Source organism: Musca vetustissima, unplaced genomic scaffold, assembly GCF_032173495.1.
Source record: "Musca vetustissima isolate MV318-11 ecotype Yass unplaced genomic scaffold, APGP_CSIRO_Mvet_v1 utg4512, whole genome shotgun sequence".
In the NCBI taxonomy this organism is placed as follows: Eukaryota; Metazoa; Arthropoda; class Insecta; order Diptera; family Muscidae; genus Musca; species Musca vetustissima.
In genome coordinates, this window is record NW_026880922.1 from 234177 (window position 1) to 250555 (window position 16379).

Below are 16379 nucleotides of genomic sequence, written 5' to 3' on the forward strand. Positions count from 1 at the left end.
GTGCTGCTGCTCTTACATCTACAATGGATGACATAAAATTAGCCAAGGTAAGTCTTTTGGGAAGCAGGGTCTGAGTGAAAATTGTTCCGACCCCATGAAAGTATTAAATATTCCATATGGTTTGTTTTGTTGTTGTTGTTTGTTAGCCTGAGTCATTTTGGTTTTAATAAACAACATATCACAAAATCTCTCTTCAATTCCAATTGGATTTTTTTCCTATGAAATACCAATTGGTTTCGTTTTTTTGTGTGTTTCTGTACAAGGACAACCTTAAGTTTATTATGGATTCATGTCGCCGCCATGTCTGTTAGTTTGTACGCATTACAGCAGTGATTTGTTTCTATTTCTTTGTCCTATATCCTGCTGCTGCTGCCTTGCTTTATCTGCCTATCTACATAGTTTGCGCATTGTTGTAAATCAGATTAGTATCTACAGGTGTTATATTGATTTTTACCAAAACAAATGTCCTTTGGCAGAAATTCTGTGAGGAAAAGAAAACATAGATTCCATTTTAAATGCATTCGATTTTTTATACGGTCAACTATACCATCGGTCTTTATGGCTAATGAGGGTAAATACATTTTGATACGGTAAAAATATGCTTCATGGAAGTATTGGTTTTAGACCCTTTTTGGACCAAATCTGTTTGGTCCAGCCAGTTTGGATTTACAAAAGTCCGTCTATGTGTACGACCGGCTGGTGTGCGATAAATCTCGATCGGAGTATCAAATTGTATCCAAACTTTACAAACTTTATATGTACCTATAAAGAAAAGAAAAAAGATAGTGGAAGAGTAGGGAGAAAAAGTAGTGAGAAGGAAGGGGGCGGAGGAAAGATTATTTTAGCCAAGTCAATTTTTTGACAAAGCCTAGAATTTGGTTAGGGTCTATTTTGGAGAAGAAGACTAAATTATCAATTTCATAACTTCCAAACTGTTTATGTCTTCTGCTAATCAGCGATGGACATTTGCAGAGAATGTGTTCAATTGTTTCCAGTTCTTCTTCGTCCTCACATAGACGACAGTAATCCTCTCCACTGGAGTCCCACTTAGAAGTGAGAGATCTAATTTTGCAGTGACCAGTTATGATCCCTACAACGATTTTGATCTCCCTCTTACTGTGTTCTAGCAGCGATGACGTTCTTTTACGAGAGAATTCAGGCCATATAGATTTAGAGATTCTGCAAGCAGGTTCCCTCAACCATCTGTTAGCGACTACCTCGCAATGGAACGCACGGATTCTGCCAATGAAAGAGCTAATGGGGGGTTTCACAGATCTCTCAATCAGAAGACTGGACGACTGTGATCCCCCTCGAGCAAGCTCTTCGGCTATCTCATTCCCTTCAATGTCGTTATGTCCTGGAACACAGCATAACCCAACTATCAGTCGTATATCATTCAGAGCGGTCTTACAATCATGAACTGCTTTCGAATTTATAGTATGCGACTTCGCCGCTTTCAGGGCCGCCTGACTATCTACATATATACATATATAGTCACCGGTCCCGTAATGTCGGCATTAAGTGCTTTTACAATCTCGGCCGCTTTCGTGATTGCGAGAATCTCTGCTTGAAAAACGCTACAGTCATTGTTGAGTTTACATGAGTTCTGTATACCTAATTCCCTACAGTAAACGCCTGCGCCAGTGCCTTCCTCCATCTTGGACCCGTCTGGTAGGTACCGTCTATCTGGTACCTGCTCCAAAAATGGTCAACATTTCCAATATTTACAAATTGACGGTACGATGTAATCAAAATTATATCCGAAACCTCTTTGATAAAAACATATCTTATAATAATAAAACGAATAATAAAATCTGTGGGTAACTCCGAAGACCTACGCAAAAAACCATAGGCTGAGGGTATAAATCTGTCGGCAACACCTACTGACACTTTTTTCTTGTTCTATCCTTTTTTTGGTCTTTGAAATTTTTTTACATTTTCCAAATGCCACATCTGCATTTATGCATTCGGTGTTCTTGGAGGGTGTCAACAAATCGTCATTATAGATCCATGTTCAGACAAAGCAAACACATAAAGTTCCGTCACCATTATCCGGTATTTTTATAACCTCCACCATAGTATGAAGGGTATATTAGTTTTGTTTTTCCGTTTGAAATAATCATTTCCGACCCTATAAAGTATATATATGATCAGCGTAAAATTCTATGACGATCTAAGCATGTCCATCTGTCCCTCTTTCTGTTGTAATAACTCTAGCGTCTAAACGAATTGAGATATAACACACAAAATTTTGCATAGAGTCGTCTTTTGTCTGCAGGCAGGTCAAGTTCGATGATGGGCTATATCGGTCCACTTTTAGGCATAGCTCCCATATAAGGGTACCCCCAAATTTTCAGTCTTTCGGTGTTCTTGAGCGCGTTTTTCAACCGAATGCGCTGAAATTTGTTAAATTGGGTTCTTTTTGGATACCAAATTTCTCCACTAAAAATTATAAATATAGGTCCACCTTTTCTGGTAGCCACCATAGGACGGTACCTCTCAATTTTCAGTTTTTGGGCGGTTTTGACCGGATTTTTTTCACCGGATTGGCTGTAATTTAGTACTTTGAGTTCTTATTGGGTATCAAATCTCTCCACAAAAAATTATAAATATAGGTCCATTTTTTCAGGTACCCCCAATTTCCGGATTTTTTTGGGTTCTTGAGCCCATTTTTCAACCGAATTCGCTGAAATTTGGTACTTTGAGTTCTTATTGCGAAGCAAATCTATCTACTTAAAATTATAAATATAGGTCCATTTTTCCGGGTAGCCCCCATATAAGGGTACCCTCCAATATTCGGTATTTTGGGGTTCTTGAGCACGGTCTTCAACCGAATTCGCTGTAATTTGGTATTTTGTAGTCGTATATGGTAACAAATCTTCCTACCAAAAATTATTAATATTCACCCCCTTTTAGGGGTAGTCCCCTTATAACCCCCTTTTTTATATAAAAATAGCGGATTTGTCCATGTATTGGGGTTATCCCATATAGCTGTATTCCATCATAGAAGGAGGGATATTCGGTAGACGAAATTTTCAGTTCATAGCCCACATAGTATGGAATTCTAAAAGGATTTAGTCGATTTAGCCATATGTTGTATTAATTTTTCTCTCGGAGGATATCTACATAAAAACGTGAGGTTTGAGAATGAACTGTATCGGCCCGCATTTAGGACCAGGTCCTATATAAAACATCCTTCCTATTTAATATTTAGCGTGGTGGACGGTATTAGAATTCAAAACTAAAATATTAGCTTGGAACTTGAGCTACATCGGCCCTTAATTAGGCCTAAAACTAACTAAAAACACTTCTTTGTAAAAACTAGAACTAGGTTTTTTGACGGGACCTTTATGTGTATGTATTTGGGCCTATTTATAACACAAAAATGTTTGTTTACCCTCCAATATAGCATAATGCCACATTACAACTATTAAAATGGATAATTGGGAACAAAACTAGTTTAGGTCTGATTTACAACGGTATAAATTAGTTCTTGCAGAAATCCGTATTATTAAAAAAAAATAAAAACAATAAGGCATTTGGAAATCCGTAACTCAGGAAGTATGGGTTTCAACGATAAGGAGATTACATTTTTGTAATCAGGACTTCAACCGTTTTAAATGTATACCCCGATATTGCCTTAGTGAGAACATACTAGGGTCCGAACGGAAAATTGGCCGAAAATACGTATTATCGCAAGGAAAAAGTACACAGTCATAATCAAGAACCCAAGGACCATATATGGCAAAAATTTCCAAATTATCCACGACCGGGCCTTAAACTACTCTCATGCCGATAATTGGGCTAAATGAAAATGAATACCGAAAATGAATCGGTAGCGTAATATGAGCAATATACCTAAACGTAAACCGATTATTTTTGGTAGGAAGGTTTAAAACGCCATGGAAACCTTAAAAATCTAATTCGGGCCAATTCGGATGAAAAAGGTGCCTAAAATACCCATATTTGAAATGTAGTCTTATGTGGGAGCTAACCTAAAAAGAAGACCAATGTTAATCATTTTGGTTGGCAGTGAAAATTCAAAATACCAAATTACAGTTTATTGAAAAACAAAGCGCAAAAGCTACAAAATACCGAATATGGGCCTATATGAAATATCCTGAATATTAAATTAAAACCAATTTAATTAGAAAACGTAATAATGGATTTCTTTTCCCCCAGCCTTATATTTCGTCAGAATCAATCTCTGAGGATAAATGTAGAATTGTGCTGGTTTCTTTACCGATTTAATAGCCTCGATTACCTTTCGGATCTGTCAGCATTAAATCAGACCGAAGTCCGATCATACTTTTTTTCCTGGGCTATAGAGCGTCTACAACGTTGCCCATAATTTACTCGACCATGTACCGATGTGGCAGCACTACTAGCCACTTAATTTGCCATGCTCGCCCGCTAATCAATTGAATTTCTGTGTCAGATCTCTTACTTTGAGTTTGTACATTAATGTGAGTATATTTTAGGATCTTTCACATTAGTTTTGTAACATAAGTCCAGTCATATTGTCTTTCTAGGTTAGAGTGCGACATATTTTACCGCTACCCAAAATTTACTTATGCTTGCCGACTATTCTATTGAATTTTGGAATGTTAGATTCCTTACTTTGGGCTCAGTAGGGTTCTGACTACAAAGATCATCGCGCTTATTCTCTAAACACTCAAACTGGTATGTTAGTTCAGATGATGTTCCAGAATGAACCTGGTGGTATTGTGTTACCTTTTTAAGGTAACCCCCATATAACGGCATTGTGAAGCTTTGCTGCACGTTTTGCAATCGAATTGGTTCTAATTTGATATTAAGGACTCTCACTGAGCAAATAAATTGCCCTGCCAAAAATGATCAACATTGGTCCTATAGGGTAGCTACCAACATATAAATCGGCACACCCCATTATTCGGTATTTTGAAGCTTTTAGACACAAGTTTTATCCGCATTGCTTCTAATTAGTAATAAATTGATATTAGCGTTTTTCACTGAGCAAAAAATTGCCCAATTGGCCCAAGCATCTATGTAGCCCTCATATAAAAGTACCCTAAAATATTCGGTAATGTGAAGCTTTAGTATTTTGTATTATCACTGCAATTTGGTATTTTGTATTATCACTGGGTAGAAAATCTTTCTACTGAAATTTATCCATATTGGTCCAACATATTCAGTATTTTGAAACTTTGTGGTACGTTTTTATATCCTTCTCCACACTGTGGTACAGGGTATTATGTCTTTGTGCATATGTTTGTAACAGGCAAAAGGAAACGAGATAGACACATGGTTCCTTTTGAGAATATGCATAGAATCACTTTCTGATTCGATTTACGCATGTCCGTCCGTCCGTCTGTTGGTGTTAAATTGTAAACAAAGTTCAGGTCGCATTTATAATCCGATTTGGATGAAATTTGACACAACTCATTTGTTTGGCCCAAGGACGAACAATCGGTTCAGATTTAGATATAGCTCCCATATATATTTTCGCCCGATTTAAGGTAAACGGTGCACCAAAGTCCCTATATATCTTCCGATTTGCACGAAATTTGGCATAGAGTACCGAATTAGGTATAGATGTCTGCTAAGTTTCGAGAAAATGGGTCCAGATTTATGTATAGCTCCCATATATTGTTTCGTCCGATTTCAGGTAAATGGTGCACCAATGTCCCTATAAATATTCCGATTTGCACTAAATTTGGTATAACGTACTGAATTGAGCCTAGAATGATGTCTGCCAAGTTTCGTGAAAAGCGATCCAGATTTAGATATAGCTCCCATATATAGTTTCGTCCGAATTCATGTAAATGGTGCACCAAAGTCCCTATATATCTTTCGATTTCCACGAAATTTGGAATAACGTACTGAATTGAGCCTAGTGTGATGTCTACCAAGTTTCGTGAAAATCGGTCCAGATTTAGATATAGCTCCCATATATAGTTACGTTCAATTTCATGTAAATGGTGCACCAAAGTCCCTATATATGTTTCGATTTCCACGAAATTTGGAATAACGTACTGAATTGAGCCTAGAATGATGTCTGCCAAGTTTCGTGAAAAGCGGTCCAGATTTAGATATAGCTCCCATATATAGTTTCGTCCGAATTCATGTAAATGGTGCACCAAAGTCCCTATATACCCTTCGATTTGCATGAAATTTGGCATAACGTTCTGAAATCAGCCTAGAGTGATGTCTGCCAAGTTTCGTGAAAATTGGTACAGATTTATATATAGCTCCCATATATAATTTCGTCCGATTTCATGTAAATGGTGCACCAAAGTCCCTTAATATCTTTCGATTTGCACGAAATTTGGCACACCTTAATGAATTTGGTCTAGAATGATGTGTGTTAAGTTTCCTGAAATCGGTTCAGATTTAGATATAGCTTCTATATCTGACCAAATGAAAAATTTAGTTTCGGTTGCAGAATGACATGTTTATGAATGCAATTTAATTTTACTGGTCCTTTAAAAATGCGACGTCTGTTAGGATTCATCTGTTGAATATACCCAAAGTGTTGAAGGGTATCATATAGTAGGCCCCGTCCGACTTTACTACTTTCCTTACTGGTTTAATATGAACTATAGGACTTTATTTCACATGTTTCCGAATGTCCAATGTGGGCCAAATATGCACCATTTTGTTGTATGATACAAAATGAAAAAAATCGCTGTTACAAATATCAATTTACTGCTATCGCGATGCCGTCAAGTATGCAAGGAAAGGTGAATCTTAAGTGCCTGTATCATTTTTATCGTCATTTGTAATGTTGAGGCATTCCTGTTCCCAAGCTTCAGTTTATGCTATCTGATTATCAACACGACATTTCACAAGCAGCATAGTACAACAACAGTTCAAGAATGTCGAAGAAACTGTCATAGAGACAAATTTAAAAGGTCGTTAGGTCGTCAGGAATTTATAATGAATTCAATTCTGGGAAAACACTCCTTATCGATAGCAGCAGAAGATCAGGTTTTAGAACTATTTAGATCAGGAGGATGTAGCCACCTCTATTCGTATTTTTTGTACGACACCAAAAAATCTGATTAGGAATTGATAATGGTCCATCATGACACCCATTTAATTGTTATACCAATCCCACCAATTTTCATGTGTACAATTCCCCTCTTTTTAGAATCTGTAAAGCAAAATCGATTGAGTAGAATTAACTGTTGGAACAACAACACCACATATTTATTTCCAATCTCATATTACAAACGACGTCATAACCATAAATCCCTTAGCTCTGATAACATTTTTATTGACAATGCAGATTTTTGACTCATCTAGACCTAATTTGTTTTGTCAAGTGTTTTTAGTCTATATTGCGACTGAGGAATTCCAATGCACACAAATGAATGTAAACAAAGAATTGAAGAAATCAAAAGGAATTGCAGAAGATCAGGTTTTAGAACTATTTAGATCAGGAGGATGTAGCCACCAATATTGGTATTTTTTGCACGACACCAAAAAATCTGATTAGAATTTTTATAATGGTCCATCATGACACGCTACACCCATTTAATTGTTACCAGTGCCACCAATTTTCATGTGTACAATTCCCCTCTTTTTAGAATCTGTAAAGCAAAGTCGATTGAGTAGAATTAACTGCTGGAACAAAAATACCACATATTTATTTCCAATCTCATATTACCAACGACGTCATAACCATAAATCCCTTAGCTCTGATAACATTTCTATTGACAATGCAGATTTTTGACTCATCTAGACCTAATTCTGTTTTGTCAAGTGTTTTTAGTCTATTGCGACTGAGGAATTCCAATGCACACAAATGAATGTAAACAAAGAATTGAAGAAATCAAAAGGAATTGCTTGGCCGTAAAGAAGGAATGATGGAATTATATGACTTCCTCATATTTTATAATCAATGACATTTACCACTCTCTTATTGTGTCTGCCATATTAAAGTCTAATTTATATGTATATACATTTAAAATATCTTATCTGAATTTCAGTATATGTTTTGGGAATATACTAAATAAAGATTCGTTGACCCATTGGCGTCATGGAGTGTTAAAAATCATCAACATGACTAATGAATGGCTCAATGGATGATAAAAATTTTTGAAAAATATTTATGCTAATTCTCCGCATAGCACCATTGCCACAAAGAGTAATTACGCGTCCATGAAATGTCTCTTGCAATAAAGCTATATTTGCTCGAGTTGTGTTGCTTGTGAAACCACATATTCTCTAAGTCGGATTCTTCAATAGCAAGCCCATCAAACAGTGACTTTTTCTGAATGTAATGGTCTCTCTTCAATTACTTGAGCATAGTAAGAACTCCAAATATGACTTAAATGTGCTTTATTGTCAAAGAAAAAATTTGTTCAAAAAATTTCGTCCATCGCCTGTAGTTCACGCACGCATTTTGCGTATCTATGATGTTGTGAATGGTCAGCTGGTATAGATTAAAATGCATTACGCCATAATGTACCATACTCGAGTCATCAGCATCACTTGCAGAAGCGATATTTTCAGCGGTACGACCGAAACTCACAGGCATTAAAATATAAAAATCTTAAAATTTCATATTACTGTGAATTTAAAAATACATTGGGCATATTTTAGGTAATATTTGTTCGGAGTTGAAGTATTTTTCCGATTTTTATAATTTCCTATGTAATATTTACAAACATGATGGAAAATCGTAATATTGACTATTGCCAACATAAATTAGCCACTGTGCCGCTAAATGCGCATGTCCATAAAAATAAAATTGGGAAATTTTTGTTTAACGTCAGTAATGGGCGGGAAAAAAAGACGTTTGAGAGAAAACCTAACAACGGAAGGCAGTAGCTATAATAAATGTAGAGTTTATTTATTTATTTATGTAGTTTTGCGCTATAGAATTCTCATTTGCTTTAATCTTGTATTTTATCTTATATTCATGATATAGAAAAGGTTATATTATCTATATTTTTTAAATCCATAATTATTAACAAATATTAACTGGTTTCTGTGAAAAAGTCCAATAGAAATGTTATACGCATACAAGTATGTAGATGAATGTCTTATATCCAGTTATTTATGGTTTATATTATATTTAGCATTTTGGATCCTCAATTGGCAGAGTTCGGGGTGAATGAATAAAAAAATAAACATATCTATAAAGGTGATAGAAATTACCTAAAGTGGATGCCGTTACAGATACAATGGCGTAATTGAAGCAACTATATGAACCCTTTCTCATGGCATTTGTGGACCATCTTATGAGGAGGCGAATATCATACCCGTAAAACGTCATAACCAAATGTGGGAAGTTATTGTCGGGAAAATGTGGAGAAATATCAATTTGTAATGACATTTGATATATCAAATCAATTATTTGAGTAGAACAACAAAGAATTTTATCGAAAAAATATCAGTCGAAACTAAATGATCATGGATATAGGAGTATGTAACCAGTTAGACTTACACTGACTACGATTTTGCTTTAAGGAGACCACCATTCTCGGGGTCAACAATTTTCTTGATATAATTCGAATCTACACTCATTCAAGAATGTCCCTACAAAATTTCTAGTGAAAATCTCAAGAACTCTTGAAGATATAGCCGATATATTGTGTCAGCATCAAGTGACGGCTAAAGGGCTTCTCAAACTTTAAACGCGTTTTTCTCTTTTGTGAATGGCGGGCACGATAACTCAAAAACTAATGACCCAATCGATTCCAAATTTTTACACGTTTCTCTGTGAGTGTACAACTATCGTATGAATTAGGATAAAGCCAATCGGTGAACATCTTCCTTACTTTTTAACTTGGTTTTTGGTAAAAAATCGGCGATTTTCCAAAAAAATATTTTTTCAAAGGTCCGCCATTTTGTTAATTTTAGAGCGAAGTCAATAATCCTAGTTCATACGAGAGACAGACATGTGCTCTTTCTAACACCGTTGGAATTTTCGGATTCCGATGTTCCAGTGGGGAGTTATCATGCCCTCCATCAAAAATATGGACTTTTCTTTAATTACAAAAAACAACAACAAAACAATAACAAAAATTTTTTGTAAATTATTTTTCTTCTCTTTTAAATCTTCAATTATATATGTGCAAAGTTACAAACCTTAACAAGCATTGGTATTGATTTACCAGCCCATTGAAAATCTTGAAAAATTAAAATCGTGAATGGGGGGGTTCCCTTAAGTGAATTTCTAACCTTCGAGTTTTTATTTCGATTTTTTATAACTATTTATCGAATATTAGTTATTCTAACCATTTCTGGGCCATTTGCATCTTTATATTTTATAGAAAGGAAGAATTTCATAATTTTTGGTTTACAGTACGGATTGTTGCCAATTCATCAAACTGAATTTGTTAACGCGAAGTAGTTTTTTGTAAATAATATCAACGACATTTAAGTTTAAAATTCCCAGATGTGCTAATTACGTGGGACACGTAATTTTGATTGATTTCATAAATGCCGTTATATATCACAAATCTCCCGTGATAATTTTCTGTTCTAACACTTAATGTCTCTAGCACAGTACACATACACGTTGCGAATAAAACAATTTTTAAAATTTTAGGGGGTCCTAAGCTCATTTTATAATCACTGTGATAAAATGAAGTTAGATGGTAAATTATTTTCTCGCAGATAATGGGTCCATGCCGTTTGATACATTTTTTAATCCTTTGAATATTTTTTTGAAATCCACCTTCCTATCTAATTTTTAAAAAGATTTCTCGTAAAGTATCGATTAAGCAATTTCAGAATTATGCTCATTGGAAGGGTGACATTTCGCAGTAAAAACAATATTTTGCTGTTTTTTGTATGGTGCATTCAGTTGTGAGTTATAGTGAGTTAAAAATGGAAGTGAACGAAGAGAAAATTCGGCACATTTTACGGGTTTTCTTTGACAAAGGCGAAAATGAAAGTCAAGCGGCTAAAATTTTGAATGATGTTTATTGTTCCGATACTGTAACAGCCAATTATGTGAAATTTTGGTTTTGTAGATTCCTTTCAGGTATTTTTGACGTTAAAGATGCACCTCGCACAGTAGGTCAGTTGTCGAAAATGTCGATAAAATCGAAGAAATTATCGAAATTGGCAGTCATGTTAGCAGTCGTAACATCGACCAGGAGCTAAAAATCTATCATAAAACTATAATAAACCATTTACAATTCATCAGAAAACGGCCAGAATTGGTCAACAGGAGAGGTGTTGTGTTCCACCAGGACAAGGGTAGGCCACACACAACGGTAGAAACCACACACATCTGCAAAATTTCTTTAATGTGATTGTGCAAAATCGACTACTAGAGTTTTTTACAAATAGAGAGCAGGATTTCTATCAGAAGTTGTCTTTAAAATTGCAACAAATCATACAACAAAATCCAATGCATATCCAAATCGGATATTCCGAAGCATTTTAAATAAAGTCTTATAGTTCATATACAAGTAATGGATTTCCTTTTATACTACTTTCAAAATAAGTATTTGAAAATTCTCATTTTTTTTAAAAGTCATAAAAATATTCTTTAAAAATCCAAAACTATTCAATGACTTTAAAAAATATTTTTTTATGATTCAATCTTTTTTCAAAACACGTTTTTTTGAAAATCCTTAAAAATATTCTTTAAAAATCCTCGTCTTCTGATAGTCTTTGAAAAAGTATTTTTTAAAAGTCAACGAATTTTGAAATTGTTTGAATATTCTTGAAAAAATATTTTTTAAAGGAGCCATTTGATAGTCCTTGGGAGATATTTTTGTTTAATCCATGTCTTTTTTTATTAGTCGTCCCTGAAAAAATATTTATTAAAAATCCAAGCCATTTGAATGTCCTTAAAAATTATTCTTAAAAAATTTACCCTTTTAAAAAGTCATTAATATTCTTTAAAAGTCCAAGCCATATAAATGCCTAAAAAAATATTTTTAAAATCCAGTCTTTTGGAGTCCTTAAAACATATTCTGTAAAAAATTTGTTTTGAAAGTTCTGAAAATATTCTTTCAAAATCTACACCTTTTGAAAGCCTTGAACTTTTTTTGTAAATTCACACACTTTTAAAGTCGTTAACATTTTTTTTAATTCGCGCCATAGAAAATATTTTTTAAAAATTCACGCCAATTAAAAGTCCTCAAAAAATATTTTTTTAATTCACGCCTAGAAAAATATATATATTTTTAAATCTACGTCTTTTGATAGTCTTTAAAAACATTCTTCAGAAATTCACGCTTTTTCAAAGTCCTTGACAAAAAAATTGGAAAAAATGTAACCCTCTTTTGATAAATTTTATCAAACGCTAAGTGTTTGAAAGTCATTAATTTATTAAATCCACATATTTTGATATTCCTTGAAAAAAAAACATTTCCGAAAAATCCATGCCTTTTGATATGTCTAAAAAATATTCTGGTTGTCCTTAAGTTTGTGTTTCTTTATTCCTTAATCACCCCTTTGAACCACAATTTTTTTTCGAGTGTAATTCTGACAATTATCTCCTCCAAAATAAACCACAATAAACAATCCTTTTTGTTTGTGTTTATCAAGAAAGAAACCAAAATCTTATGAATGAACCTAAAAAAAAGAAAAGGATTCTCATATTGTTGACAAAGGACTCATCTCAACTTGTCGTTGCTCATTTGAAAAGAGAAAATAAAATTCTCCCAAAAAATTTCCCAATATTTTTTTCTCCCCGTAACTACAACCTAAGACACTACATTATGGTCTAATGCCTTTCGACGTTGAGTGTCGTTTTGAACCTCGGACAAGGTGGTACTGTGTACGGATAAAATAAAAAAGCGAGTCAAACTAAAAAAAATTAAGCACGGAGCGTTTTTGTATACTAACAACATCAGCACCAGCACACCACCACCAACCAAAGGGAACTTCCTTCTTCTATTCAAATTTATTTTTGGAAGGACTACGAAACCGAACAAAAAATCAAAATCGATTAAATTATAAAAAAAGAAGAACGAGCATTCATTTTTATACATCTATAACAAATACAAAAAATACCACAATTTTGAGTTGAGTGAGAGCGTATGAGTTTTGTGCGGGATATTTCTTCAGCCAAAGGCCAAAGCTACGTCATAACCTAGAGACATCCTTCTACCATCATCATTGTTCCCCTTGTTGTCAGACTGTTTGTTATCTTCACATTCACACACACACAATACCACTGATACGCGACCGACCGACCGTGTCCTTTGCAACATGAGAGTATGAATTTCAAACGAGTTGGGATTTAATAAAGTGAAAGTGAATAAGATATCATCTTCAATATATACGATTGTGTGTGTATGTCGGTGGATTGTCTTTGTGCTGGTATAAAAAAATAATTTTTATATCTGTGATGTGTAACAAAAAGATTTTCCAAAGAAAACTAAAGTAAACGCAAAATAATTCACGTGACCCTGATTTTCTTTGTGTCATAAATGGCTGTTGTCAGCAGCAACAACAACCACATTGTCATATCATTATCACCATCGTCGTAAATCATCAAAGAAAAAAAAAATAACATTAAAATTCGTAACAAAAAAAAGAGTATTTTTCTTCTCTCTCCACACCAAATATGGACTTTACAAAATTCATGAATAAATTCAATGAAATCGAGCGACAATTGTCGCCAACTTCCGCACTGCGGCTAAGTTTCGACAATATCTCACCGGAAACTGAGGAGCCAGAAAATAAACGCCTCTGGGGTGTACCAGTACCACCGTTTGTCTCCGATAAAGTCGTCTCATGGATTGAAGAGGAATTTACGGATCCACCGATATTTTATAATGATGTTTTGGTATTGAAAAAGGTTTGTTGCATTTTGGAAAATAAATATATTGAATTTTTTGGAGCAGTATAGTCGGACGGGGCCGACCATATTATACCCTACACAACTTCCAAGAAAATCTAACTTTATGTGGTTCTATATTCTGAGTCTGGTCAATATTTCGCAATATTTACACCCTCTTGACTGTATAGAAGTCAACAAATATTACTAATATTCAGTACAGTCTTTCTAATTACTTGTCCCAGATTCCTTTCACCGTGGATTGTGCTGTGATGTTCCGCTTTCAATTGTGGCCTATAGATCGACTCGAAAAACACACACACAAAGAAATTAAGTTTTCGGTCCACTTCACCCCAAAATTATTATCCGATCATCACCGCAAATTATAGGCGTTGTACTTGACCATAACCGGAACCTCATGGAAATTTTCAAAGCGATCAGCGCTATATTTCCGCTCTACAGTATGGTAATGGGTTACTAAATAATATCTGAATACGTAAGCAACTGTAAATATTTAAGTGTAACTCTCATATCCGAGCACATACGACAATATAATTGGTATCAATTTAATGGCCAACAACTCCTATTGGATATAATATCAATTTCTCGGGTCTATGTCCTTCAGGAGTAAATGCATATGCCATAGAATACAAATATTGCCATTTTTCACACAAAAGTATGGGTCCATTTGACCCGCTAAATATTGACCAATCTTTATCAAAACAGACATTCTTATTCCTTGGCCCGATCCCCTTCTCCATGCAAAAATTCGTGTTGTTTAGGCCATAATTGCGGCCTCTGGAGCGACCAGAAAATCAGACAAAATGAAGTTTTTGTCCATTTCATCCCCTAAATATTAACCGATCTTTCCCAAAAACAATAGGGGTCTTCATTGGCCAGAACCCATCCTACATGCAAAATTTCGTGAAGATTGGTTCATAGCTGTGGCCTGTATCGTGTTTACAAATTATAATGGACAGACGGACGGACGGACACACATGTCTAGATCGACTCAGCTAGTCGAGATATGACGATCGGTATACTAGGACCAATATTTCGCGGCGTTACAAACTTTTGGGGCTGCACAAAGCTATAATACCCTGACAACATAGTTGTGTAGGGTATAAAAATTATCGATTTTAGGGGGACCTATTACTAATAATAACTTACAGAATTTCGAATGGAATTATCGAATAACGAATAAATTATTTATTTTTACAACTGAACAATTTTGAATAACACTTGAAAACTGGATTAGAGAACTCATTATTTATGAAATTTCGAAACAAATTTCAAATATCCGTATATGGATATTTCTAATATATTTAGGGTCATACCCGATACATATTCTGAAAGTCCTTTCAATGTCCTTTCCAACGATGTATTGAAATGTGGCTCACTCTCACCCGTTTTCGCACAGTGGGTAACGACTTTTTCCTTTATATAAAAAGTAATTTAAGACATCAAATTAACCCTACGGTCAATAACCGGGTACATTTGTAACTTTTTTGAATAAAAATGCTGTAAAATTTTTAATAATGGAGATATTTGGATCAAATTTTGAGGAATCATTCTTGATGTATTTTCACACATAATCGAGGAAAACCATTAAAAATATTTTCCATATATAATTTTTACAATTTTTTAAAGTTATTACCTACGTAGATCAATAACCGTGATACATTTGTACCCTTCCAAAGCTAGCTCTGTAACTCATTAGAAAATTGGACTATCGTGAGGTTTTTTCTTTTAAATTAGTCTACACGGATCTGGTCTAGATGTAGGAACTCAAAATTATATATACATTAAAATAATATATATTTGAATCCATGCTTAAATGATAATCTATCTAAAACAATCATAGTAAATCCGTTATAGCTTTCGAATGGGTTAAGCTTTTTTAGTTATTTTTTGATTGGGATCTTATTTAGGTGTTCATCAATCCTAGCCCTAGACAACATGGGGTCATCAGGGCGACTCGTGGAAGTCAGAAACTACCTTGGTTTTTCCTTGGTATACAGGGACAAAAACAATGATTATTGTCCGTAATTTTCCAATTAATCTTCATATTGTGACTGAAACTTTTTCTATAATCGAATTAGTCGGATTTATTACAATCCTAAATTGGCGTACATATATAATCTATCATTAAATAACGTTTAATAGTATTAAATAATGGTTAAAATGCGCCAATCACAATCTCAAAACTCATAAAATGTGAATAATTGGCAATAATAATTGTTTTAGTCCCTGTATACAAGGAAAACCAGGGTAGTTTCTAATTTCCACGAGTCGCCCTGATGGCCTCATGTTGTCCAGGGCCACAAAAATTTGCAAAGGGATTGATGAACACCTAAATAAGATCCCAATAAAAAAATAACTAAAAAACCTCACGATAGTCAAATTTTTTAATGAGTTACAGAGCTATCTTTGGATGGGTACAAATATACCACGGTTATTGATCTACGTATACTTTTTTTGTTATATGTACAATTTTGAACTTAAAATATATAAAACACATGTAATAATAATAATCTATATATATAAAAGAGTTGCGTTATAAGTGACTGACTGATCATCAACGCCCAGACGAAACGGCTAAGGCTAGAAACTTTTTATTTGGCATGTAGGTCGGGTTTGG

At 34.4% G+C, this 16379-nt stretch overlaps 1 protein-coding gene across 2 annotated transcripts in view; it reads left to right on the plus strand.

The window, feature by feature from the left end:
- The first annotated feature begins 22 nt into the window (after window positions 1–22).
- The window catches only part of LOC133326875 (myotubularin-related protein 6), an 88906-nt gene continuing 72549 nt past the window's right edge, over window positions 23–16379 (plus strand). Inside the window, exon 1 of one of the 2 annotated variants that reach the window (XM_061535488.1) lies at window positions 23–47. In XM_061535488.1, coding sequence (XP_061391472.1) covers window positions 24–47 — 24 coding nt within the window. In that variant the 5' untranslated portion in view covers window position 23. Of the gene's footprint in view, window positions 48–13506; window positions 13760–16379 lie in introns of those variants that run through there. The other variant, XM_061535487.1, reaches the window with a different exon arrangement.